The sequence below is a fragment of the Falco peregrinus genome, chromosome 3 (genome assembly GCF_023634155.1).
Source record: "Falco peregrinus isolate bFalPer1 chromosome 3, bFalPer1.pri, whole genome shotgun sequence".
Lineage (NCBI taxonomy): Eukaryota > Metazoa > Chordata > Aves > Falconiformes > Falconidae > Falco > Falco peregrinus.
In genome coordinates, this window is record NC_073723.1 from 27,842,808 (window position 1) to 27,869,354 (window position 26,547).

General features: G+C 34.9%; 1 protein-coding gene across 50 annotated transcripts in view; it reads right to left on the reverse strand.

Annotated features, from left to right (window-relative positions):
* Nucleotides 1–26,547, reverse strand: part of RIMS2 (regulating synaptic membrane exocytosis 2) — a 483,861-nt gene that overhangs the window by 185,163 nt on the left and 272,151 nt on the right. For 38 of the 50 annotated variants that reach the window (XM_055800455.1, XM_055800446.1, XM_055800477.1 and 35 more), the window contains 5 exons: nt 19,212–19,342; nt 16,924–17,095; nt 16,230–16,383; nt 8,150–8,176; nt 835–903 (listed from right to left, as the gene is read on the reverse strand). In XM_055800455.1, coding sequence (XP_055656430.1) covers nt 835–903; nt 8,150–8,176; nt 16,230–16,383; nt 16,924–17,095; nt 19,212–19,342 — 553 coding nt within the window. The remainder of the gene's footprint in view (nt 1–834; nt 904–8,149; nt 8,177–16,229; nt 16,384–16,923; nt 17,096–19,211; nt 19,343–26,547) is intronic. The other 12 variants (XM_055800464.1, XM_055800475.1, XM_055800471.1 and 9 more) reach the window with 1 other exon arrangement.

A 26,547-nucleotide genomic window follows, 5' to 3' on the forward strand; every position in this document is an offset into this window, starting at 1 on the left:
CCAGGCAGCATATACTGCTCCACCTTTGCTGAGTAAGGTACACAAATCACTGTATATGTACACTTTAGCTAGACCTGACGCAGGGGAACCAGACACTGTCTAACACAGACTACTCTGAGTGGATTAAAAATCTCAGTGGAGCAGCAGGGTAACAGAGTACACACTGAGCTGTGCAGCCTGCTCTGCACTGGTACCAGTAGCCATCAGTACTGGTTAAAAGGTGGCATGGCCGCATCCTAAATATATTCTCTGCTGCAGGCAGCAACAGCATATGATTCTCTGATTTTTTTGTTTTCGGCTATGATTACAGTATTACCTTTTCTCTTAGAATAGGAGGTTAAATAATCTTTCACATGACAATTTTTTATCTCAAACACTCATTTAATTCCCAATTCCAATACTTCTTAGTAAATCAGATTATCTGTTAAGATATCTCCTGCCCTGCCTTAAATGTTTAGGTTTCAGATTCTTGTCAGTGGTATTATTCTACCATGAAGTTTTAAATGATATATCAACCCTAAACTTCTGTAAAAAAAAACCCAAAACACCCAAACCAAAAAAACCCAAACTCTTATTCACATTTAATAAAAAAATACTTTTCTGCTATTTTTATCATTTTATAAAAGCAACAAGGAAATACACACTGATTTTTTTCCCGTTAGTAATTTTTGTGGTTAAATATGCATTACCCATAATACACATGTTGTGTCTGTTGGAAAAATACACACTTAGGTTTCACTTATTTTTCACCAGAAAAACATTACAAAAATCATAATAATATATTATAAATAAGAAAGATCTCTACTGACTGCAGAAGAGTAAATTTAGCAATACCTGAAACAACACCAATTCCATCATCACAGTCATAATCAGAGACTTCACTGTCGCTGATTCTTTTGGACCCTGACAAAAAAAAAGTAAAAATAAATAAATAAATAATCAGAAATGTATAATTTATCTTACTGTAAGTTAAAACTATCCTCAGCCAATAATACATAAATAATGTAAGGATTTCATACCAGACAATGAAGCATTAATATAAGCATATAAGGAAAATTATTAATGCTATATTATTGCAAATATATTAGTGTACCAACTATTTTCAGTTAAATGTTTAATGTAATATTCAATGAAATGCTGAAAAATTGCTTCTATGAAATATTTTAATGTACTTCATATCTATGTGTATTCATTTCATATAGAAACTGGCATCACACTGTTCACCTTCCACTTTCTCATATACAAGGCAGCATCCCTCCCCAAAGTCTTTGAACACCAGAAAAAATAACAATAGTAATAATATTCAATGGATTAACATTTTCTTTAATGTATTAGTAAGCATTATCAGAATAGGCAGCTTCACGCACACAATGCGTCCTGAAAAAACAAAATCTCTCTGTGATACTTTAGAGGAAGCAAACTATCAAACGCTCTGCAAGAGTACACCTATCCAAATAGCTAGAGCTTCACTGCAAAAGCAGATTCCACATCCACAATTAGAGCCAAAACAAACGTAGGTCACCTAAGACAAATACATATGTCAGTTTGTGTTTAGTTTAATTTGACTTCTGTCTTCTGTGGCATCTTTTAAACAGCATTTGATTGCTGACATAAGGATTAAGCATTGGCTTGTGAATGATAATATTCATTTACTTGTTTTAAATGTGAAAACACGTGTTCTTCAGCAAGACGGTATGTCTGTTCTCATTCTCTGGCCATCTAAAAGTGGGTAACTAGAAGGAAGAAGCTTTAATCCAATTGTCACCAAACCTTCTATCACGTGCAAGATTTTTTTTATTCCTATCATAGGATGATTTATTCTGAAAACACACACACAAAAAAATACCACTAAAAACTGGGAGTAAACCTGAAGATGCTCAGGACAAAGCAGGATTAGTTTTCTATCTGGGTGACTGGCCCAGAGGGATCCCTACCCTGCTTTCCCAACAGAAAACTGGGAGAAGAAGTGCTAAGAGGAATTTTGACAAAAATAAAGTTTTCAATTTAAAAAAAAATAGAAATTATTAGAATCATAAGAACTGCTGTCATTTGTCAGACTGTCTAACATTTGTCTACCCACCAGGGGATAGTGCAAGGTCCTTCTTTAATGGAAAGAGTGTGCTTACAAGATCTGTATGGAAATGTTTTCTGTGTTGCACCCTTCTAGTTTTCAGCAGGCAGAGGTCCTGGCAACTAAGACTTCTAAGCTATGCTGTTTACTGTAAGTAATTAATCAACCCATTCTCCACAAATTCATTTCTTTTGGAATCTCAGTATTCTCTTGGCCTCAATAATATGCCATGTCAGTAAGTTCTGCAGTTTAATTTTGTATTGTCTTAAATAGAAATAAAGTGAAGTCTGTTACATTCTTTCAGACAATACCCTCCGAGCTTTTGTATTCTGAGAAACTTGAATCAGCATTCTGTATTCTCCCACAGTCATCTCTTTCTGAGGTGAAATATCATTGTTTAGCTCCTTTGCATATGCAAACCATCTGGTATTCCTGATCGATCCTGCTTATTTGTTTGTACATTTTCTATTTCTTCTGTGCCTTTTACGAGAAGTCAAAAGTGATTGCAGCAATCAAGATGAGCGCGTATAAACTTAGAAACTTGACTGCAGACTATCTCTTTGGGGATAAAAATTGCAGTGTTAAAAATTATTCAACTAGAAAATGGTATCAATGTGCTATGTGTTAATTCTTAGAAAACACAATCTAGCCTACCATTGCATTATGCAGTTCCAGTAGAGCAATGTTAATTATTATTATTTAATTGCAGTAAAGTTTGGGACTTTCCTCACTAATAGGAAATTAAAATCAGTACAAGGAAAGCCATGCTTTGGTTTCATACACTCTGCAATTCTTACATGGTAGAATTATTAGTTCAATTTATTGAAAAAAATTTAGAAATAGCCATGCTACAATGCAGAGGGGTGGGGTGGGGTGGGGTAGGGAGAAATGTTACTCTGAATTCAAGGAATGACAAGTAAACTCTTTTTGTAAAACAAGAAATAGCAAGGAAGTGATGACAATTAGCACTTGATAAAACCTAGAACATGAGGGCAGGAGTGAAGGAAAAGGTTTCAGCCTCCTAATAGACTTAGAATCAGGTTTCTAGCAGCAATTAAGTCTGACAAGGACAATATTCAATCTGATTATTTTCTTAATTATAGTATCACAGAGGCCCATTGAAAATATCTCTTGCTTCCCAAAGAACAAGCATCCGTTCTACCTGTGATGTTGTTCCTGCTGCCATTTTCAGCAGAGCCTTCTACTGGTGTGGTGATGTACATATCAGTGAGCAAGGAGGATTAAGTCTCCGTTCTCCTTAGCCGCTAATTCAAAATCAGGTCATTAAATAAGAAGGACGATATTTGTGACCAAACACTAAGCAAGAGAACCCTACTATTCTGGCTGGGATCTAAAAGGCAGAAACCCCTAAAAGGGAGCGCAGAGCAATGTGATTCTGGCATCTGGTAACCCTGGTACTTAGTCGGCAGTGGGACTGTGGCTGCTATGCAGAGGTGCCAATAGCATCACTCAGGCTGTATCAGAGAGCGAGGATTGTGGAACAGGAAGATGAAATCAACTGAACAGTTTGCTGATGCTTATCACATAGATGTTTGGAAGGGTTTGTATCATGAAAGACGTAAGAGGGTTTAATCAACTGTGATTTGAATAAATGTCATTTACTCATCATCTAATTCATCCTTATGAATGAATCTAATTAATTACAACCGAGGTTGATTTTTATTTATGTTTATATTTAAAGCTAAGTGCATCTGCTTTAACATATTTTTAGAATATTATAGTCTCTATTCTGGAGAAAAGATTTGCATCTTTGAGGATTAAAATAGCCAGCTGTTGTCACGGTAGGCACTAAAGTTTTGCAGCTAAAGTTAAATGTTGTAGTAGTCACAGGATACATCCAGCAGAAAAGAGAGACTAAGAAGTTTCAGTGGTCCACAGGTATAAAACACAGGGGTCTCTCTCCATCTCTATCCCCTCAAACTGCATCAACCTTTTCCAGAATCTCCTAATACCTCAAATTCACCAGAATCTAGGAACCCCTTTCTCTTTTTATACACAGAGTTCAGTCTTCATTCCCATCCAAGCTGCAGGGAAAAGCTGGGGCATGGGGGAAATGAACAGGTCAGGATTGAGACCCGCTCTAAGGATGGCAGTAAAGAGTAGAGTAAAGAGAAAAAACAGATTTCAGGGCTCTCTCCAACTGACTTTGCTACTTGCAATAAGGAGAGTCTCTTGTATAGCTGATATACGTTAAATATGTCTCATCTGTAAGATGAGGCATGAATCCCTTCAAGATCAGATCATGTGTTCTATCTCCTCAAGCAGATGCTACATTAATCCAACTCTAACAGACTTAAACCAACAAAAAAATAATCATGTTTAATGAGTATTTAACTTTTACTTATAAATGTAAATTTAAATGCTGGTTAAGAAGTCAAAGCAAATTTAAACCAGAATTAATTACTTGGCTTTATCTTTAGAAATCAATGTTTTCAGGAAGGATGGAGGAAAGAAAGAACGCCAATTAAATATGTAATGTCAAGAAGTACTGTCTGTAATATGTAACTTCTGCAAAGGAATCAGATTATATCTATTTTAAATGCCATTAACTTTAGAAATGGCACAAACTAGAAAATGCACAAGTCAAAACCCTTTACTGAAGTGAGAATTTGAAATACCGGTATAATTCCTGACAGCTTAGTTTAATATCGCTTATATTTTTTGCAAGAGTAATTTAATCTGCTACATATTAATTTCAGACAGTAAGTTTCTTCTTAACATACTGACAATGCAAATTTGAAGATTTAGGCTTCAGTCCCACCTTAGCCACATCTTTTCAAAATACCACTTCATTATCTAAGTAATTTGAACCACTGATCACGAAACACAGAAAGAACAATTCATACTTTATCTGGGAAATGTGACAATGAAGTCTCTCAAAAATTATTCCAAATGAATATTGTTAATGAAACTGTTACTTGGTATTTTAATGAATATCTTAAAGTGTTTTACAAATATGCTATAAAATATGGCACTTATTTTAAGAGCAAGATTAAATCCATTCTAAACTCCATTCAAGATTCAGTAAGAAGTTTAAGCATGTAACATCCAGGACACTGGGTGCATCAAATAAATACATTGGTGCCAATGGTTTGCATATAATTAACTTTTTCTTTGATGGATTTTAAACATGAGGAATGGCATCAATTAAGTCTCACTGCCATTGCACTAGCATATAGCTTATTAATGAAATATTCTTAGGGACATTATCACCATCTTATCTGATAACTGGCTGGTAACAGACGGTAAATATGGCCTTCCACAGGATTAATGGTTATTACAGCTACAGAGGGAAGGCAAAATAGACCCCATGCTAATGCAAAATAGAACCCATTAGCTAGTTAAGTCACATTAAAAAAATGCCTTAATTAAGCATAACTCCAGCCCCAGGGAAATGAAAAGATATATTCTTATTCACTTTAGCAGGTTTTGGTTTAATAGCCTTAAACTATCAATGAAACTGTTTTCCAGGGACAGTTTATTTTCGTGAAAGTGGAGAATCTCCCCATCAAAACCTGACAACTCTCACTATCCTCTTTCCCTCCTGCACCCACCTACTCCTTCCTTACCACTGCTGCACAAGCCACCACCCCACTCTGCAGGAGCATGTACACACTAGAACTGGAAGTTTACAGCACTTACACTGTAGCTTTCATTGCAGGGCTGGCCAAAAACACCACCACCTAAAAAGTATCTGGCCCATTATTTTCCATTTCCATTTAAAGAGTACTTTCTGTTTAAATTTTTACTATTTTCCTGTTTTTCGTGTTTATATTCTTACTTTCTGTTAGGCAGAAAAGAATTTAAAATACAGTAGTTTCTTTATGCAAAAAGCTTTCCATTTTTCATCTTCATGGCTAGCAATAATGTAAAGAAAAATATGAGATGCTTTATTCCATTTTATGAATCAAATACTTTTTTATTTTTTTTGGGGGGGGGGTTAAATTTTCATGGGTTGCAGTGTTGGTGGCCATGAAAAGCTTTAACAGCTTCTAAATAAAAATAATGTGGAAATAATTGAAGAAATTTTTAAAGCATCTTCTTTGGATGTCCCATGCCTGTCAGTGTTTAAGAGGCATTTGGACAATGCCTGTAACAACATGCTTTAACTTTTGGTCAGCCTTGAAGTGGTCAGGCAGTTGGACTAGATGATCATTGTAGGTCCCTTCCCACTGCAGTAAATCTAATCTAACTTAGACAGAATTGCACTTCTCTCCCTAACAACATTCTAAATAACTGGAACTCTTCCAAATGAATGAAACTATATGCAATCATAAATATTTTCTTGCAAAGCAACCAAAATCTGTGGAGAGTTCTGAACTATCTTCTGATTTCTGCATGACAACTGAAGTTGGCACAGAGCTGTGCTCCACTCTATTATTAATATACAGGGGAAACAATGCAAGATATAATATCTCCTGCACTTCATCTATTGCCCATTGATATTTCTGGTACAGGCCTCAAAAGAAGACTAAAGCCTATATGACCAACAAATATAGTTATCAGAACGGACTAGGACAGGAGATAGAATGAGAAATAAAATTAAGGTGTGTCAGCTTAGATACAAAACGAAATGCCAGATTTATGGCTCAGGAATTCTCTCATTTTCTTGTGAGACACAAAAAAAAAAATAAAAAGGGAAAAAAGAAAGCAGACTGGGCTCCTGAGCTGGGGATCCTGCTCCTTACAATGCAGGGAGTTTTTACAAGGTTTTGTGGACTCCTTGGGGGAACAAGGGGTAGTGAAGCATGCTTAGGAGCTCCTTCCCTGAAGCTCACGGAAGGCCTTCACAACCACTTAAAGTAACTTAGTACTGCCTGTAATTGTTCCATGTTCAAAACTGACATATAAGCAACTCTAAAATCAGTCTCACAACTGTCTTAAGAATTTGTTCTCATATTCATCCAGTCTCTGCCTAAGGGTTCTTAGCACGAGCTAATTTCTCAAGCAGTCCTGCTGCCTCCATGTCAATCTGTCACTTTATCCTTCTGCACATAATAGTGGGTTTTTAAAGTTTTTAACCAATTTCATCTAAATTGACAGATGGATATAAATATGAAATTTAATTCTGTTCCCACAGATCTTTGAAAATGGTTGCTGGATAGAAGAAAGAAATACAAATCAGAATCCCTTAATGCAAAAGAAACATTATCAAGCTAAAATCTGTGGCTAATCCACAGGTGCACAAGTCCATAGTCACCACAGCAAATGTGAAGATACCATAAATCATAAGAAGACCGTGGCATTATTTTAGGAGAGAATGGAATAGTAGAAACATGGGAGACTAAAGGGAAATGTAATGGAAACTGGGTTTTAGTAGTACTATACTCAAGAAACATCCTGTGGGGTTTTGTTTCTCTCCACCATGGTATTGGATCTATTTTCTTAGCAATGTGTGTTTCAGTTTTTAAACATAACTAAAAGGTAATTAGATGAACCAATTCTCAAAGTGATTCCCCTAATTAAAACTGCAGGAACTACAAAAAGTGCCACATGAAATGCACTACAAAATTTAAACTTGTAAAAACTGTACATTATTGATTTATTTATGGCAAACTTCTTAGATACAGCAACTGAATTTGTAACTGGGGATTTAAATCAATAAGAAACTGTATAAATACGAATCAGTATAAATATTGATTCTGATAAGTACTTCACTTACCCCATTTCTGTATTCTAAAAATAGTTACACTAGTTCTCAAATAGCTGTAATACAACAGTGTTCACTTTAAAACAGCTTAAGCAAAATAGCATTTTCCTACTATAGTTAGTAAAGCTCACTACAGTTTACCTACCAAAGTTCTACCTAAAATAAAGGCAGCAAAGCAAGTATAGCGTTACAGTACTGCTCCAATATCAATACTGAGATGCTAAGAATACAGAAAGAAAGCCAACAAAAGACAGACTCATGACTCAAAAACAGACAAGAAAAGCCGAGGAACATTTAAGCAATTTAGCATCTGCACAATAGGTAGAAAAAGCACACCAAAAAAATATCAAATTAAATTTTGCATGTCTATGGAAGCAATAAGCATTTCTGACATGCTGAAAATTTACCTGAATTATATGAATATAAGCCTTTATCTGGAAAACAAATATTGAAATGAAGTAGTGTCAGGAAAAAATACATGAATCAATACATGTAACAGGGATGGTTAGAACCTTAAACTTCATTATAATTGCTGCTGGAGGTTGAACAATTTGATATTGTAGGCCTCATTCATTCAAAACAATAAAACTCAAGCAGCTAGGAGAAATTAAACCACAAAAATACCAGTCACTTCTGGATCAACATTTATACTCAGTAGTCACAGAGGACTAGTAGAGCTATTATAGTAATTTCCAGTTCTGAAATACAACTGCACATTTACTATAAGCAAGTGTTTAGCATCTTAAGACCAAAATGTGTGTTCAGCTAAGCATACAACATGAGCTACTAACCTTAAAGTTATTGCACGCTGCTGTTGGCACCTCAGAAGGAAGGTATTAGCAGCACTTTCCTGAGCTGTAGCTATGAATCCTACTTTAAATTTAACAGACTCAGAAGTGATGTTCCAGTCAATCTTCTGTCTCCAGCTAGGTCCTGATTCGGTAAATATGTACATGCGTAAATACCTTATCTACATATCATTGCTACCAGTGAATTTAAGAGTCCTGATGTGAGCGCAATGATTAAATACTCACAATATCTCATTTACTGTTTGCATTCCTTGAGTTTGGCTGGTTACTGTATTTTAGCTTTCCAACGACACCAGGTTTTCTAAACTTGACGATATAACAGTATGCAAATATCTGGACAATTATGAACATATGAATTTTCACTCTGTGTCTGCAGATTTTGTAAATGTGACTTCCATAAGGTAATAAGAAACCAGGAAGTCAGAATAACATGAATAGTTTCTTGCCATTAGCAAGACATTATAAATGTTTTTAATTTTTATTGCTGAGCAGCTCACAGACACAGTCTTAAATATTTAAGCAACAGTCCATGACTAAATGATGGACCTCAGATGAAAAGATATGTCAGTTTTAGGGGAAAAATGAAAATTTTAATTTCTTGATAACTGGTGCTGTTAAGAATCCAATGGATGACTGGGTACCTTCTGGCAAGCTGAACTTTTTTTCTGACAGCCAGGTACTAACTATTTTAACTTGTAGACCATTTCACTAAATCATCTATTACTTACAATTTCTAACTCTCTATATTTTCAAATTCTTTATATTTGCAAATTGAGTTTCTTGATAAGCATAATTCATTGTTATGGCCCAGCTCCGGCATTCCATTAGGCTATAATTTCAAAATGAGTAATGGGGGGGGTGGCGGTGGGATGGGGGTGTTCAGCATCATTTACAAACTTTAGATGTGAACTGTGCTGCATAACTTTACTAATATTTGTATTCTTTGGTACTAATATTTTCCAGTTATGAATTTAATGAAAAATTAACTCTTCTCTGGCTACAAAATTATGACAAATGGAGTATGGGGAAGTTTTCTAGTATACTCCAGAAACATCAGAAAGTAATCAAAGGTTCAATAGTGCCATTCAGAAAAATATTTACAAAATACTCAATTAACACAGTCAAGAAATTATTTATATTATTAAAACTGATAGACTCTGAATTTGACTTCTGGAAAGATCTGCAAATGGGTAGAGCTTCTTGAAGAGCACAAGAATCTAAAAATACTGATATTATAATGGGAGTGAAGACTAAAGAAGCCATGTTTGTTTCTCTATGGTTACAACACAGAAAGGAAAAAGTCAGATTAGTATTAAACCCATCTGAAAACTTCATCAGAATTATTGTACTGTTATGCAACAGCTTATTATGCTTTAACAATTGAAAAAAAAAAAACAACACACTACCTTTAGCCAAAACAGGAAGCTACTGTATGGACCTAGATCTTTTAGAATCTTTTTAAAAGGTCACCTGACTTGCTATGTATCAAATGCCTAGCAAGGTTAGTTTACCCTACCCACCGAGTTATTTCAAAAAAGAACATTGCTCTTCTGTCATCATTACGTGACAGAAGACTAGTCTAATAACATGATTCTATCAAGTAACCTGAGCAACCATGTTATAAATAATCAATTCCCTTAAACTACTTCAAAACAGTATTTTAAGTATTTTTGTAGTTCAATTACAATTTAATAAAGTTTATTTAAAAATTTTCAAACAGCACAGAATTAGTAATTTATTTAAGTTTCTTTTCTTAGGGAAAAGAAAAATATTTTGATAGTTTAAGGCCTTTTCAGACACCCCTGTATCATGTTAAATACCTTTTAATTAAAGTATTTAATAAACCATAGATGTACAATAATATAATAAATAAATCATATATGTATAATAAATACAATACTGGTATATATACCCATATTCTATGAACAAACACATCAATGCATGCAAACAAAGATAACATGCCCAAGGCCTATGCTCCATGAAAGAAAGAGAAAAATTAAGGAAGAAGCATGAAAGAGAAAAATAAGTGTTATTTTTTCTCTCTAGGGTAAAATTCTTATAATAACACCCATCATTCATAATCTGTGCCACTGACAATAAAATGCTCCATATTATAATTTGAAAAAAAAGTTACTGATGCATGTTTCCTTTCAGTACAATTTGCTTACCTACTAGTGAACAACATTATCGTAATTCACTCAAGTAAGATTCAGTGACATCGATTTAAAATTATCATACTGATTTACCATACTCACAACAAACTAAAAGGAAATTGCAGAGACAGCAAGATCCTGATTTTGCAGCGCAATGAGGTTCCACAGAAGTCAATAGCTTTCTTTGGAAGACTGAGGTTTGAAATGCAGGGGCTCAGATTTCACAGGGTAAAGTTTCAGATACATTGTAATTAATTATTATTAAACTTTAATGATTTTGGTACTACTAAGTGTATGTCTTAATGATCTACAATATAGACTTGAAAATTTTAACATTTAAATAATGGAAGAGAGGGCTTGAATTAACATTCAACTTATCTTTGATTTGATGGTACAACCACAAAACTTTCAAAAAAACACCCTCAGCAATGTACCCAGCAATGACAAGTCCATCTAAAAAAGTTTTTCAAAAATTAATAAGCAACGGGGTCCTTTATTTGTGAATTCAGTCCATCAATTTGTTTTTTCACTCAGATGTAATAATTTTTATCATGTTAATGTCTCAGCATTGACCCAGAAAATATGGTCTGACTCAGCAAAATGTACAAAGCTGACAAAAGATGACAAAAACTTTTCATGTGATTCAAAACACTTTGCTTATGCGTTATATAATTTTTATTCCCATCTGAATAAATAAATAAAATTCAGAAAAGAAATGTTATATATAGGTTTTTGCACAGTATATGCAGATTTTTTTGTAGAACTATACTCAATTTTTGTTCCCAGAGTTTAAAAACACATTACTGCAATTTGTCTCCCTCCAGATTTTTGTTTTATGCCTTAAGAATCATGAAACTCAGTGAATGGGGTCATAGATGACTTAAATTCTAAAAGTAATGAATCTCGATTTCCCTTTAAAGGAAAGCTACTTCACAGTCTATTTATTTACAATTATTTTGATCTTGACTGATTTTTCTGGTGTTCTGTTCTTGAAAAAATACAATTTGATCCACCATTTTGGACCTCTATATGGTGATTTCCAAACACTGCCATTTCTAAAACCTCTCAGACCTTGTTTTCAGTGGAGTTTATCTCACATAGTTTTACTACTTTTCATTACTGAGGATGCCCAAAATATAAAACTTCACATTTCTTTAAACCATATTGTGCATTCTCATGGCAATTAAAAGCTCTTCTTCCACTGCTGAACCTAACTATGCTGTAAATAGAGACATGAAAATGTCTGGGTTTACTGTTATATTCACATTTTTAACCTTGTTTGGACACATAGCTGTTATATACATTATATACCCACTCCTGTGGTCTGCAGATCAATAATTCAGACAGCTTGGTTTTAAAGCTGCAAAATCTGACTTAGTAAACTAGTGTCAGTTACATTTTAATCCTAAATCATCAGGAAATTCTTAAAACTCTTGAAGTATAACAAAATCTGCTTTAAAAAAAAACAACAACCCAGAGTCAACATAAAACTAAAAACAATTCTTCTTCAAAACACACAATAACCAAGTATATATATAACAGTACCAGCTGACACTGCATGAATGCACGGATTACATGGACATAACTGTAAAAGATTTGAATAAGAATTGTCAGATCCAATTTGATTTCTGTTGTCTCTGTATTCTGGGCTACATGGAAAGGAAGTAATTTTTTATTTGCAATCCCATGGTATAAACCCTGCTTGATTTCTGTATCAGTTTTCAATAAACAGTAATACTAACAAGAAATTCTGTCCCATTGATCCTAAAAACTGTGAATACAACATTCAAAGCACATTCAACGTTCAACATAATCTGCAGTAAACCTCTTAATGAGATGGAACAATAATATTGTGACTTTACCAACAATAATAATCCCCAAATATTTTTTAAATTAATCCTTAATTTTCTGTTTACTATCTCTTTCAGAGGCAATATCAAAAGAACTTGTTTGTCTGTAATTCTAGTTAAAGCCATCTGTAATTCTTAATGTATGGCTGATTTTATGTCAAATGTTAGAGAAAATGAAATTATTTTTAAAATTCACTTCTAAAGTTCAGCAAGATAAGTAAAACAGACCTACAAAGTATCTCACATTTCACATTAGAAAAAACTTAAAATATACTAATTGGATAAAGCCCAGCCAGCTTATGAAAATCTGAAATCTAATTAGCTGAATGACCTAGTAAATTACAATCCTAAATTCTATATTAGTTCCAGTTTCTAAGTAGATGTCTTTCAAAAAACACTAAGGAAAAAGCATGGTAATGATCCTTCATCACTAGGAAGTTCATGAATTGTATGGATCCTCTTGGACTGGGCAAGAGAAGGTGGACAGCTGGCTTAGATCAGTCTGTATGACAACATAATGCCCACTCAAAGACACTGAGAGATAATATACGTAGAAACTAAGCTACTCTCTTTGAAAGCTGGTTCCTAAAAAAATAGCATATGGGGCTCTGTGGGAAGCTTGCACTTTGCTACTGGCAATCTGTAAATATAGGAGTTCAGTCTGCAGGGCTGACAGTCCGCTCTTCTTCAGGAACGCTAAAATTCAGTGATATTAAAAAGAGAATAGAAGTAAATGGTAAGTGTAGGTGGTTCTTTTAAACTACCTTCAGAGAATCACATTTAAGTATTGTCTTCAAATATATATATTTATAGGTACTATATATATTTATAGGTACTTGGTAGTCATGAAGATAATGTTTAGATGTGTAGATGTGTATTTACACAAACAACAAACCACCTCGTAATTCAAAATATCTCTCTAGTTATTTCTGACACTAACAATTTTTGGAGGCATGCAATAAAGTACTACATATTATATTCACTAATTCTGTACAGAGAGGCATCAGAGAAACGAGCAGAAAGTGGGAGGACTGAACTGCTCAAATTTTGCAACCCCAGAAATTGAAATCAGCCTATTGTGCAACAGCACAGTAAGTGTTCTAAGATGTGCTTTGAAAAAGACAGACAAACTTGCAAGATATGCCTTCACTCTTGAGATTTTTTTTATACTGTCATCATGTGCCACTGGATAACATCTTCTGTTTCATCATATACAAGTGTTGTTATTGAAGGATGTGAAAAGCACTTCAGAGACAAGAAACTAAGATATTAAGTTTAACAAGATTATTTTGAAACCTAAAAAAAAAAAAAAAAGTAAAATAACCAGACTTCTATATGTTATTAATATATTATAAATACATTAATTACTGAAGGTAAAGAGTCATAAGACATGCTGTCTGCTCTTTACCAGTTCCCTGGTGATGATGTCTAGTTTGGGAAGAGCTTTTTGGAGGCCGTGTGGTGCACTGTCTGTTTCAGCCTTAGCCAACTTATATTGCATTGCCTATGGCCTTGTCCAATTGAGTGCTGGGTATCTCCAATGGGATATTCCACCACCCCTCTGGCCACCAAGAAATACTTTTATTTCCATTTCAGTGGTGTGACACCAATTAAAAAACAACTTATTTTTAAATCGCTAAATGGATTCTGCTACCATTGCAGAACCCTGACCAGATGCTAAATTTTCATTTGGATCTTTTTCCAGTCCCCAAAAAGGAGGGATTTTAATTCCAAGAGACCTTGTTCCATACATGTAAAACTACCTGTTTAACCTGAAAATTATTTATGACCCACAAGGGTTCAAGAAGTGCACATATTCCCAGAACAGTAGAGAAAATCCTTCTTTATGAGATCCCAATGTCAATGCAAATTCAAATAGCATAGTTTATTGTAGAAGTATGTGAATTCTCCAGAAATCACAGTGAACATCTGACGCTGCTTATTTGGCTGAAGTTTCTAGAACCTCAAGTTATTCAAAGTACCACTCTAAGAAGAGTCAGGCTAAATCACCTCCTTGGTGATTTAATGCTTGAATTTCACCTAAATGAAAAGCAGGAATTCCATACCAAATCTTAGCGCTTCACCAAACCACAAGTTTTGATAAGTCCTTTCCTCTACATTTCCAGACAGGCCTATAAGATTTTTCAGTTGAGCACATCATTAGTATTAGTGTTAGTATTGGTGCTAATATTAATATTATTATGTATTAGAATTAGTATATCGACTTTCAACTTTTGAATAAGTATTACTGAACAAACCTTGAGTCAAGTACTGCTATAAACTTTTACAGAATAAAGCAGTTACTGTTTTATTCATTATTCATGGAAGTTATTTATGGCACAGACAGGAATTATTATAAACAAGCAGGATTTGTTTGCAGGACTGAGTACTGCCTGAAAACCGGAATTTCCCTAACTTCACATATAAAACAGCTAAAATGTCCAGTTGGTCTGTAATTCTACATGAAAAATTAAACTTCCTAAAATGTTTACCAGATGGCAGAAAATATAGAAGGAAAATACTTTTTAAACCACATAAACAACAGTCATGGTACTTGAAAAGACTGAAGAGGACTGAATTGAAACAGAACTCCTTACCTGTTAACTACCATTTTTTTCCTCCTTTTGTGGATAAGTATAATCTTACAGCTCAAAGGCTATGCACTGTAGCTCTCTGTTAATGTATCTATCTCAGTATATTATGATATGGAGCATTTTAATCGTTCTAACCATCCACTGCACAGACACAAAAAACTGTCAAATACTTTAAATACTTATATACAAGGGATTCTTTAGTAAAGAAAGCACGTAGAACATTTATAATCTCCAAGCTTGTTTATGTGGCTACACATGCGTGTGTTTCTGTGAGTTTGTGTGTAACATATGCATACACACACTCACATAAATGACCCAAAAAACCTCACAGAATCCTTAGAAATAGATTTTGGTTTGTTGTGGTTTTAGTTTTTTTATATCACTGTTAACAGATATTATATAAAGTTAATTCAATTGATAGCTTTAAATTACTGTTAATTAAACTAGAGAAACAACGAAGTATTAAAGAAACAGATTTTTACCCTTTATTGTCTTATTCTTATGTATCCATCTTGTTAGCAAATTGTGTAAATTCTATTTTCAAAATGTCTACTGATAATATCAAACTACCATGGATCAAGCGTACCAAACTATAAAAACCAGAATTTTAATAGAAATTCCATTTGTGAATGTAACCACATGAAATAGTATCAAAACAAGGCAATAGGCCATGATATTAATTTAGTTACATATGATGTTATATACAGGTCACTTTATTTTTAAGAACTATAAGCTGAAGAGAAAGGGCCTGCACATTTGCTTTTGGTTAAACAATGAAATGATAAACATAATATAGAAGATAGAACTTCAAGATAAAACCAGCACATTGCAAAAGATCAAGATAATCTGCTCAAGCTCAGGCTCTGAAGTGGGTAGTCTCATAAGAAAAAAATTGCCTGCTGCAGTGTTCAGTATTACCATTTGTAGCCCATCATACTCTCATCAGTAATCACAACTGACCTAATTCATAACAGCTACAATGAACAAACAAGTTCTGACAGCTTCCCATCTACAAGAATTTAATATACTTTACATATTAATTAAAATGGACTATACACCATGTGTAAAACTAAGAACCTACTTTGTAACCTTCGTGTAGGACTCTCGCCATGGAGTTGTCTGCGTGGCAAATATGGTGAGGGATGGGGAAGTGGCAATGAAGAGACATCATGGGTCTGAAGTTTGTACCAGTGAGGTTCATCATCTAGTAATGCTGTCTCTAACTCAATAAGAATCTAAAAAAAAAAGGGGGGGGGGGGGGGGGGGTAAAGTGGGGAAAATATTACATAACAGCATATATTAAAATAGGTATGTCATAAATTTTATTCTATTATTCACCTGTTGTTAAGGACTTTGAAGTTTTATAAAAATCTTGCAATTAATATGAAAGGATATACCAAAAATCTTTCACAAAACGTTTAGTATCTTATGACAACATTTACAGCATTCAAATATCTTGTAGCAAGTTAGTCAGCAACATTCCAACATTTTGGTAAAAAACACCTATAGATAATATGGATTTTAACAAACAATTCTAAAAGTAATTGAGTAACCATGTGCATGTTGTTACTAAAACAGAACAAACACAGAAAGAATTTAATAAAAGTACTATGTAGTAAGTGATCACTGTTTACTACTAAGTGAAATAAGGACAATTATAAGAATTTAAAAGAGTTTTGCTTTGCTATATTTAATAATTTCTTTCAAAAATACTCTATCTAGAGATGAATATGTGAGCAGCTGTATTTCTATAGTAGCTACCAATAATTGTGTACCTCTCCTAAAAATTCACTTTCTTCCTCTCGAACTCGTGCTTGGTCCCAAAGAGTAATTTCTAACATTCGTTCTCTAAACTCCCTCCGATGAACTGGAGAGTAAATGAATGTCTGATTCCACTTAGGTTCCAATGTTTTCTTTACCGTTTTTGTTCTTCTTTTATTTTTATCACTGAAAAAAACAATTACATATTAAAAATGTTCAAAAGATCATTATACTGTAATAAGCATATCATGGAAAGTAGAAAACCTTAAATCAGCAGAAAGTTTTGTAGTATAATGGACACTATAATCAATGTCAGGACTAGTCCTTTATTATGAAAGAAAGTTCAGAACATATTTTGAGGATAATTCATAGCTCCATATTAAAAACCAAAATTAGGTGATTTCCAGTGCATGTGCCAATTCAAATTACAAGAAGTTCCCTGAAAAACAGGTATGGTTTAATATGTTTGCTTCGGCAAAAGCATTTTCTAAAGCCAAATATATACTTCTGTAAATGAGATTTCCATGAGGCGCAGTCTGACAGAGAACATGCAGAAAATATTTGGCATAGCAAACCTCTGCATCTCAGATAAATGAGTCAGCTGGTTCAGTCAAGCTTCCAGTCCTACAGCGGCTGACTCCTAAACTGCAAGGCCAGAGGGAGCGGCTGACCCACAAGAAGGAATGGCCAGGGAGCTGCGGGCAGTGTGGGGCCTTCTCTGCAGGGTTTTCCTGACTATGGGCTCCACAGGTGGAAAACCAGGAGCCCTGAGAATGAGTTATATGTCTTTTCCCAGCAACACTGGAAAAAGCTCAGAAAAGCTCCCCAAATCCTTTGGATTACCCCAAGAAACCACCCAGGCTTGAAGGTGGATCTCCATTACAAGGTTAGCCTTGTGTTTTGGAGGTATCTGCACAAGGCTGCTACAGGACTCCTGGCTCTGGCTCCAGGGTGCTGTTGAAAGGAATGTGTTTTGCAGAATATTTCTGCTTGAAAAAATTAATATTTTCTGATGGAAACAAGTTTCACTGGAAAACACCCATGCTCCTTCTACTGAGAATACTGACAAGAGTTCTCATAACAATGCCTAATTTTAAACCTGCTGATTGCTGCGTAATGCAGCTGTGGTACTAATTTATTGATATGACAATGCAGATACCGTCCGTTTGCTAATACTTACAACTGTAATATAGTTATTGTATTTCTGAATTGTTACTTAGAAGCTGGATTAACTAAGAAATAATACATTGAAACACATTGTTAAAACAAATAGTGTAATTATTTCTATTATACTAAAGACTGCTTACCCTTGAGAACTGAAATAAATTACATTAGACAAGCTTTTCCAATGAAATTTGTTTAATCAAAGAGAGTTCAGTATCTTCACCTAATTAAATGCTTGACTTATTTAAGTGTATTTTACCTCCAGCATGTTTCCTTCTACTACACCAGAAATATCTTTTTGCTTACTTAGCTTTTACCTCTAAGGAAAGAAAAATTAATTTGCACGTCAGAAAAAACCCATAATTCAATAAGACAAATTGCTGATTCTTGTGTAAGTGATAGAAAACATATAATAATTAAAGAAAAAGTTCTGAATACTTCACATAAATGGGAAACACTAGTATAGCATATTAAAGTATAATGTTATGTAACTTTTTGTACCTGGATACTTGAAAGTATTTAATTAAATATTTTCTTTTTAAGTATTTTTTGTTATTACACCTTGCATTGTGAAGCATTCTGAACAGAGACATTTTTGGTACCTTTATTAATCTTGAAAAAACAGATAAGATAATTTAAGCAGGCCTGATTCTCACTTTGGCACAGCTTCAGCATCTCCAAACACACTACAGCAATTTGAACAAACTAAAAATCAAGTCCAACAGTTCAAATATTGGTGAGCCCAAGACAATCCATCCCAAAAGATTTTGTCATCAATGATATAGCAAATTATGCAGTCACAGAAAATTTTCTTGTCAACATATAGTCATATGATATAACTGTCATAGGAAAGGGCATTATAAAACACTAAAAATTTTCTTTGCAGATAACAGATCCCAATGTAATGACATATGTTTACTTTTCTTTTTTTACTTGGTATTTAATAAAATATCCAGTGACAGTGAGTTTGTATTTAGTGTTCAAAGTCCCATTGCTGTTAAATAGCATGTTTAATAAAGAAAACTCCAAACTGTAAGATTTTTCCATATACATATGACCCGTAAACTCAGCTATGCCTGACATCTCAGTATCGGACTAATTCTTACTTGAATGTTCCTTGTCTTTGTGTTCACCCTACCTTCTGTCTGGAAGAAAGTAAATTTTAACGTAAGGATTCCTTGGCCTCCCATCTTCCCTTGAAGGAAGATCCTTTGCTCCCAATATTGTCACTATTAACTGATGACCAACCTTGTCATACCACAGTTTTATCTGTAATGAGAAAATATTAATTAGTGAACTAATTTCTACATAAAAGTACCATATTAATCCTTAAAATTAATTTTGCTCATAAGCGTCTACTTATATTGGTTACTTAAACAGAAAATATCACGTTCTACTTTGTATTTATAATAAAGCATAAAAATAAATTTATACTATAATAGCTTCAGTATGCACCAGGAGTAACTCTTCTTTTAAAAATCCTTTACAGTAAGTAATTATTTCATACTAATTGTTTTTCAGATGGTGCTCTGGTTAGAATTATTCTCTCTTGGCCGTGATATTTTATTACTTGCATTACTCATGTATGGTATTCATATATATACATTTCTAAGGAGTTTATGCACAATGAATGAATGATTCTTTCACGTCCTGTTGTGCTGGAAAGACTATAGGATGAGACCATAAATCTTTCAAATCTCTAAATGTTTTTCAAGATGCAGAGACTCATGCTGAAATCATATTAGCCATCCAGAAACTGTAAGAGAGGGAGGCTCAATAGTCCAGCCCTCTTCACAGTCCATCTCAGCAACAACAAGCTACTACTAATCATCTGCAGAAATTATTATTACTCAGTCTTAGACATGGTCTGATATCCTTTTTTTACTACAGCCGTTAGAAGATGCTATTTAGCTATTTCAGTTTGAATACTATAGCTGCAAATAATTATTCAAGGAGAGGATATACCTGCTTTAGAGCAGTCACTGTGGAAGGGGAAATCATGCAGTTATGACAAAAAAAAACTTTCCAAATAGCCAGGGAATTAGTACATGGTGGTACCACTGCATTATCACTAACTACAGCTGGGAGACGAGGCTCTCTTCATGGGGAGTTTGCCTGAGATGGAGGAGGACAAACTAGGACATTTAAAGACAACATTGACCCTGCCTGAACTTCAGGGAATCCAGGAGGATAATGCCCAACTTCACATCTAACCAAGCAGTGCAACTTTAGGCGTGAATATGCCCCCACTAAGGTAAACATCGCCAGGGGAAGGTGCACTTTCTGTGGAGCTCATCTCACACCATTTCAGAGACAGTCTCCAGCTGATGTCATAGCTCCTCATCTTCAACATTTCAGTCACTTAAAGAAAGGTATTGATGAAATTCTTAAGACTTTTGACCCATAAACAAGAGGCTGATTTAGGTTTCTGCCATTCCTAATGTCTCAATAAGTGAGATTATACTAAGACACACCAGCTCAATTAGTGCTGGCAGTGTACTTCTTTCATTACATCTTGCAGCTCCTGTAGCCACCAAACAGCAGTGTTTGAATGGATATTAAAATGAGGAGGATACCTGTCTTCTGTCATCATGACATTGGCCCTCTACTGACTTTACAGGTTTCTGGTACCAACCGTTAAAGGGCTCTGTGGCTACTAAAGCAGAAAACTGCGTGAGATAAAATACCCTTAATACATCAGATGTAAGAGAGTTCTAGATGCTGTTCCTACATTCCTACAAAGCAAGGGGCTTTGTCAGTATTTTTTCCTAATGTGAAACTCTCCTAAATCTGGACTACGAGGGATCTTCATCCAGCTACAGATCACAAGTAGAAAGCTTTGCACCAACTGTATGAACCCAAAGCAAAGCTTTAATGACCTCTGAAGTGCAAGTCAACCTAAATGTTCACTGACACTAAATGTATCCACCTGCAGGCTTACTGGGGAGCCCTTGGGCAAAGGGCAGACTCGGCTAGTCCCACACCCCAAGACAATCATTTTGATCTGCTTTTTGGGAGAAATTATCCTTGCTTAAGGAGAATACAATATATCTGTGATCCAGACATCATCCCAAACCGCGACTGAGTGAAGAGATAATCTAGACACAGGTGCCAAAAATATAACCAGAATTATGTGTTCACATTCAGGCAAAATATTTCTTCACTATACTTGTTTCAAACTGATTCTTTGCAAGAAAACTTCAGTCAAAATGTTTGGAGAATGACTTTAAGCAGAAAGTTAAATAATTTGACACCAATTTTTTTGTAGTGCTCTAACATCTGTGTTTTGGAACAAGAACTCAAAATTTGGATTGACTTGTATCTTCTACTTTTCTCTTGATACTCTGAAAAACATTGGAAAAATTTGTACATAATGTGCGTATTTTCCCTGTAATTCTTTGTCATTTGGCTTCCTACAGGAGAGGCCAGGAGGCAGACTTATGATCAGAAGGCACTCTCTCTCCTGTGTTCACACTGCTAGCACTCCAAGGTACAGCACAGCCACTTGTAAACCAAAAGTCATTTAACTTGGATGCAAAGAAGAAGAAAGAAGAAACTGGGAGTGAGTGAATGGACCAAGTGCCCCATGGAGAGGAGGATGGGAGTGCATTCTCATGGGGTTAGAAGAAGGAAGAAGGGACAAATCAGAAACCACTTTAGAGTAACTGGAAAAGTAAATTATACAGGATGCTTCTTGGTGAAACACAGGAAAAATGGAGCCACTAATATCAGGGACCACAGAAGAACAGAGGGGCAAAACCAGACTGGATGAGAGAAATGGAATAAGGTGACAAAAGAACGAGCCATTTTGTGACTGGTGCAAAATATGTTGCACAGAGAGATTGGGATGAAAGAAAATCTGACAAAAAGTCAAGGCAGGAAATTGGAAAGGAAAATGAGAAACAAGGAGTTAGACTAGCATACCGAACATGGAAAATTAGTTTGGGAATAGGACCGGTTCAATTCTGACTCTCCTGTGCCTAAGTATTATGAAAATACTCAGATGGTATGGTATTTTCCTACAAGAATCTTTTCTTTTCTGTTCACAAGGAGAGAAAGGACAGCCATTTAAGACAACCAGGTGCAGTCTAAGAGGACTGGATTCCATTCCTTCCTCTTTCCCAGAGGTCTTGTGCATCGAGGGATCGATCTCTTAAAGCCTTTTTTAAAAGGTATTTACAAATTGCATGTTCTTCATTGTCTGGGATCCTGGCATGACACCCTGGAGCCTGATTTGTAGTGCTAAGTAAAGCATTGAAATTGGAAGTCTGAGGTGTGTATTATGCCCGGACAAAAGCTGGTTGTCTCAGACTCTGATCATAGTTTATCTTTTTTTTTTTCTTTTATAGCTTTGTTGAGTTGTATGTGAGAAAGATTCCTAACACCAGAAAGTGAAGAACATTAAGTTATTCAATCTACAGAGTGAAAGTTGCACAAGAATGTACAGCTGTAATACTCAGCACTGAAAGACTTAAGCAACTGACAAGCAGAGCAGAACCTACAAATCCTCCGTTCAGCAGGTGGTTGTTTGTTTTTTTTTAAACAGGCAGGAATGGCACTTTTAAAAGCTTACAACATCTAAGAAACTTTGGCAATGCAATTCTGGTCTAAATGAAGGAAAGGGAAGGTTAAAATTACAACACATAAAATATGCCACAGGAAAGCCATGCTGGCTGATGCTAACATGGAGGCTAACACCTATCAAAAACTTCTAGAACAGGACTTTGTCTACCTACATAATTTAGGATGTAGGCACCTAAAATTCACTTAGAAAGTAATCCAACTTGAATGCTTTCTAAAGATCTTTCCACTTAGTATTGAAGTCCTGGAAACTTATTTGCCACACATGCTCATATACTTTCCCTCCCTAAGCAGATATGCACCTAACGCTTGACTAAACTTCCAGTGCAACTTACATTCAGGCAAACAGGCATCTAAATTCAATGCATCCTGAAACTGTGAGATGGTCTGCTATCCATAGAATGGAGCATCTGCTGCACTCCCTGAGACAGGCTTCCAGGTAACAATACCTGCCATGCAGAGTGCAAGAAACAAGAACTCTTTTGCCATCAGGTGATGAAGGTAGTCATCAGGGGTGAACAGGGATAGTCTGGTCCCAGCTTTGTAGGATTCTTTCTGGTTTTTAACAAATAGTGGTCTAATGCAAGATCAATACACATTCTGGGTAGCAGGTCTGGAATCTGCTAGACTAAAATTGTTTCTTTGCTATCACCACACAATTATATTCCCAGCCACACAGTATTTCAGCTTCAGATGAGATTCCATACTCCTGAGAAGAGAGAGATGTACAATAGCTTGATGATAAGGCACTTTTCTGAAAGATAGGTTCAATCTTTTCAGTCTAAACAGGGCTTAAACCAAAGACGTCCTGTTTCTGGAATGAGCCTCCTACACATAGAAGAGTATATAGAAGCTGACTGCTGGTGTTGCATTCCAAGAAATGAGGATGCTGGTAGCTAGTATTCCTGTTTGGTCCTCTGTAGCGTCAGAAGAAGATGGCTCCCTCTGGAGAATCAACTCACCCTCTGAGTAGCCTAAGTTTCAAATAAGAGTTAATGGGGATAGCTGTCCTTTACTTACACTGGATCACACACTGCAGATATTGAGGTACTTAGCGTTTTTCTTCAACTGTACAAGTCTAAGCTCCTCCCCAAGGCATCTCAGACTTATTTGAAGCTAGCATAAATTACATAAATTAAGGACATAAATTCAGTTTACTATATTTCATTCTTTTTCTTTTAGATCTCATCTTAACTAGAAATTTTATTCAGAGCACTGATTGAGGTCAGAGTTCTAAAAAAGAATTAATCATGTAATTAGAACCCATACTGTAATACATATGCATAAGGGAAATCAGTGAAGAAATTCTGGATAATATTATTATTGCCACTTCCTATATTCCTATCTCATGAATGCTTGACTGTTTGCTTAGCTATGCAATTCTAACATTGTCTTGTGTACAGCACATACAGGCATGCCATATTTTAAGTGAGAACTTTAGATTTAAAAACAGGCAATGTCTGAAGCTTTTAATTCTATGCTACACTGTATTTGTTATATAAGGTTTGCTTCATGAATCTCATGGAACAGAGATAAAACTTGTGCCATTGGGAGAGACCGCCTGCCCTGTAGCTTTCTACCCTGGAGATTTCTACGACCACCACCTACTCAAACATCACTGTGTTTGAGACAGCTGGCCAGGCACTTTTGTTCTTCTGTTGTACATGATAATTTTCCATGTAACCTATATAGCTGTTTATTAGTATAATATATTAAAATGGAAATACAACTTTTCTTTTCTACATTATTCTGAAACAAGATACATGAGCAGGATCTCTTGAAAACAAATAAAATTCTCAGTTTATTTTAAAAATACTTAGAGCAATCATCTCTGGATTTAAGATTTTGCAGATGCAGAAACTGTCCTGAAGTGGTAAAGTCTTCAGTATGGCTGAGGTGAGCTTTGGATGCTGTTAAACATACCTCTAACAAATCCTGTCTACTAAGGTTGCTAAACCAAACTATTATTGCTGTCTGGTTTAGTTGCTCTCTGATAGGCTGGAAAAAAATACAAGAAAAGGCTGACAAATTGAAGAGCTTCTAGGTTACGAAGGCCAGAAAATTATGCAGGTATTTAGGCTGCCCTAATCTAGATTTTTTTAAGAAAAATATTTTTTAGTGGCTTAATCTTGATTTCAATAATGTCAGATAGACGCACACATAGATTTTTATACATGATCAAATATACTGATTTTCTGTATTAAAGCAAAAAGGATGTCTGAAATTTTTGAAGTTAGAAAAAAACAGTAGTTTCATGGCAACTCTGGCTCAAAAGGAGGCTCCACCAAGTAAACAAGAGATACTGCACGGAAGACACAAATTTAAGAACAGATTGCTGCCTACAAAGGTATCACAAAGCATTACTCTGTAAGTTAGAAAAATGCTGCTATGCTAAACTCTATCTAAAAGTTCAGGAAATAAATATGCACATTTCCAAGTACTATAAAATTAGTAAAAGTTCAGGAGAAGGGTGCATGGTAGGGAGAGAAGGGCATTGAGTGGTTTTCTTCCCGATAAAGTAATACTGATGGGCTTTAAATCATCTACTGATGTAAGGGCTAGAAAATTAATGGAATGACATGGAGGGAAGAGTGGAAGAGGAACTTGTGCCAGCATCTGGGACATTTATCACCAGGATCAGTTTCAGACTAACAAGTAAAGAAGATGTAAGCAAGAACAAAGATGTGCATTTCTTGTTGAGAGCAATGAAACAAACTGGTATAAACAGAATGCTTGGAGATCCTCCTTCTTGTAGAGAATTCTACAGACACAGCTATCACACAGCCCACAATGTAATGTATACTTCCTGACAACCATAAACAGCTCAGAGCTCCAAGTTAGCTAATTTCTCATGCCAAAAAGTAATCAGAGTTCTGCACTGCTGTTGGGCTGCTTCTAATACCCTTCTTTAAAGATCACTGGAGAATTTCTGTTCTTCTCTGCAGAGCACACTGTAAACATATCTTGAATTAATCCACTTAAAACTATCTACCATCCCTACTAAAAGTGGGCAGATGGGGTACTTTTTGTTTCAGTCTAGTCATAAAGATATTGCCAAGGTCACAAGTTTGAATTCTTCAGGAACTCTTGTCACAAGCACTATGTTTAGCTTTGACTGTCACTGAGCTCTGCAAAAAACTGCTAGAGAGGTCCACAATGACTCCACAGACACAGAAACTGGGACTAAAGACAATTCTTATCCACAATATCAAAAATAATCCAACCAGAGATGAGAGAGTAAGCCTCATACGCTTTCATCTCTTGCTGGATATTCTCTACCAAGCACTACACTTGTTTTATTTATTCAAATGACTACCATAATTCAAAGTAATTTCTTTTTTCTTTAGAGGATATTAGTCTAAGTAGAACTGGCAATTTTTATGTCCATATCTTTATTTTATATAATGTGATTAAAATAAGGAACTACTACATGTTATTTCTACATTACAGTATTTCATGAAATATGCAGGTTTCAGACAGATGTTTCCTTTTCAAATTGAACAATGAATTGTCATATAAGTGCTTAATTTATTTTGTACATATCTAAAAAGAAAGTAAGTATTATAAGACTACTTATGTAATATAAAATATTTACCTTTATGAACTACTTAACAACTTGTGATTTAATTTGTGCTCCTCTGACTTCATTACCATGAACAGAAGCCAAATTTCTTAATCATGCTAAAGGATGCTTTTAATTTTTAATACAAATCCAGTTTATGTTAGCCAGCAAATAATATTATGTTAACCTAAAACAACACTATCAAGACACTATTTTTTTAATCTCAATTTTTTTCTTAGTGGTTTTTTTTTTTTTATTTTGAATTTACATTTAAGCAGTTGTAAGGATTACTTTTGGGAAATAATACATTGTGAAAAAAATTTTACTTTAT